General features: G+C 43.0%; 1 protein-coding gene across 1 annotated transcript; it reads right to left on the reverse strand.

The window, feature by feature from the left end:
• Window positions 1–211: 211 nt before the first annotated feature.
• Window positions 212–1,252, reverse strand: LOC133905325 (uncharacterized). The gene is made up of 2 exons (XM_062347093.1): window positions 899–1,252; window positions 212–740 (listed from the first exon to the last, which is right to left on the reverse strand). The coding sequence occupies exons 1-2, from the start codon at window positions 1,223–1,225 to the stop codon at window positions 564–566; spliced, it is 504 nt and encodes a 167-aa protein (XP_062203077.1). The 5' UTR covers window positions 1,226–1,252; the 3' UTR covers window positions 212–563.
• Window positions 1,253–1,609: the final 357 nt, after the last annotated feature.

Below are 1,609 nucleotides of genomic sequence, written 5' to 3' on the forward strand. Positions count from 1 at the left end.
AAGACTGGTAGTGCTCGTGCTGTGTGGCGTTGCAACACGCGGTGGGGAAAGTGCCAATATTGCGATCCATAATAGTGACTCGGACAACAACGATGATCTTCTCTCAATATCAAATAACAAGTAGGCAACTGAAGTGTGAATGCTAGATTTCAGTAAGCTCTTTTCATGCTGACACAAAAGGAGTGGTTCATTTTGTACAAGTCTGGTGATTTTGGAATAGCCTATTTGGGCGAACAAGAGTTACTGTGCTAGTAGAATAGGCGACATTAAGATCAAGATGTTTGTTGCTGAGGTTAACTAAAGCCTACATCCAGAGGCATCTCAGGATATGACTATAGGTGACTCCCTATAGTTATAACACCAGTCACCCAGGGTCGCTATATTGACATGGCCACAACAGCAATCTTCTCATATTTACGAGGAAGCCGAGTTATAAAAATCTGATACAGATTCTTCGGTTAATACAACTCCAAATCTAAACGTAACTGACTAGTACACATATTCTAACAAATATTCCAACACATTTCCAATAAAAGAGATCCCTGATCGAGTTGCCGCGAATCTTAGACCCTCTTCTTCTGAGCAGAAGATGCAACTGACGAAACTGCAGTAACCAGCTCTGGGCATGGGCAGAGGCCACGCAAAACTAAAGTTACAGCAAATACAAGGAACGGAACGTACAACAGGACCAGCTTCAGTGTTGCTCTCCCGGAACCCAACATCTCCCCAAATATTGCAGACTGAAATGAATACAGTTAACATTAGAAAATCGAGATAATTTAACTAATGTTACTGAGGTCTGGGATAATTCCACTGATTGACCGGTGGAATCGAATTGAAATTTTGTCCAAGAAACAAGAAGTAATTGCATTTCTCCTTATTTGAGCTAAATGGTTACCAAGTATGTAAGCATGTAGACGCCGGCAACGAGGGAGGTGGTGGCGACCCAGCGGCGGCGCGCGAGGATGCCGTAGAGGTTGGCAACGCAAACCGGCCAGAGTAAGGCGAGAGCGAGCCACACGAGGCCGCGGAAGAACGGCGGCGGGTCGGCCACTAGGTAGTGATCGAACTCGGCCATGAACCACCGGTAGATGTTCACGAGCGGCGCTGGGTAAAGGCTGCGCGGGAGGACGACCTGGGAGTCGAACAGCGGCGCCGCCACGGTAATGATGAGCGAGAAGAGCGCCACAACCGCGTCGACCGCCTTCGAGAAGATGGCCGCCATTGGGTTGTGCGGTGAGTTTGGAATGCTTGGTTTGGGGAGGGTCTGGAGTTGCTGTGCTTCTTGATCTGATCTGTTGCCAAAAATAAAAAACACCCTTAAAGTCGCTTAGATTTTGATTTTCTCCTATAAAATTGTTTTTTTATAAAAAAAAACCCTAAAAATTTAGTTTAGTTAAAAAACACCTACAAAATTCAAAAACATTTAAAAAAATCACAAATTTTTTTAAAAAAACTAGAGACAATTCTAAGACCTTTTGTGAAATTTGTTTTCAAAAATAATATCCTTTGCATCATATTTCATGGAGAGGAAGTTTGAAAAAGAAAGGAAAAACGTGCAACTCATTTATTAATTCGAGTTAAATGCATAGTTAATTATTTACTAATC

This window comes from Phragmites australis, chromosome 22 (assembly GCF_958298935.1).
Source record: "Phragmites australis chromosome 22, lpPhrAust1.1, whole genome shotgun sequence".
NCBI lineage: Eukaryota > Viridiplantae > Streptophyta > Magnoliopsida > Poales > Poaceae > Phragmites > Phragmites australis.

What these genes read in the sequence shown, in the direction of transcription:
- LOC133905325 (XM_062347093.1), bottom strand. Translation starts at nt 1,225, where the DNA reads ATGGCGGCCATCTTCTCGAAGGCGGTCGACGCGGTTGTGGCGCTCTTC. An exon ending in TCTACATGCTTACATACTTG is followed by an intron (nt 741 to 898) that starts GTAACCATTTAG and finishes TATTCATTTCAG; the next exon opens with TCTGCAATATTTGGGGAGAT.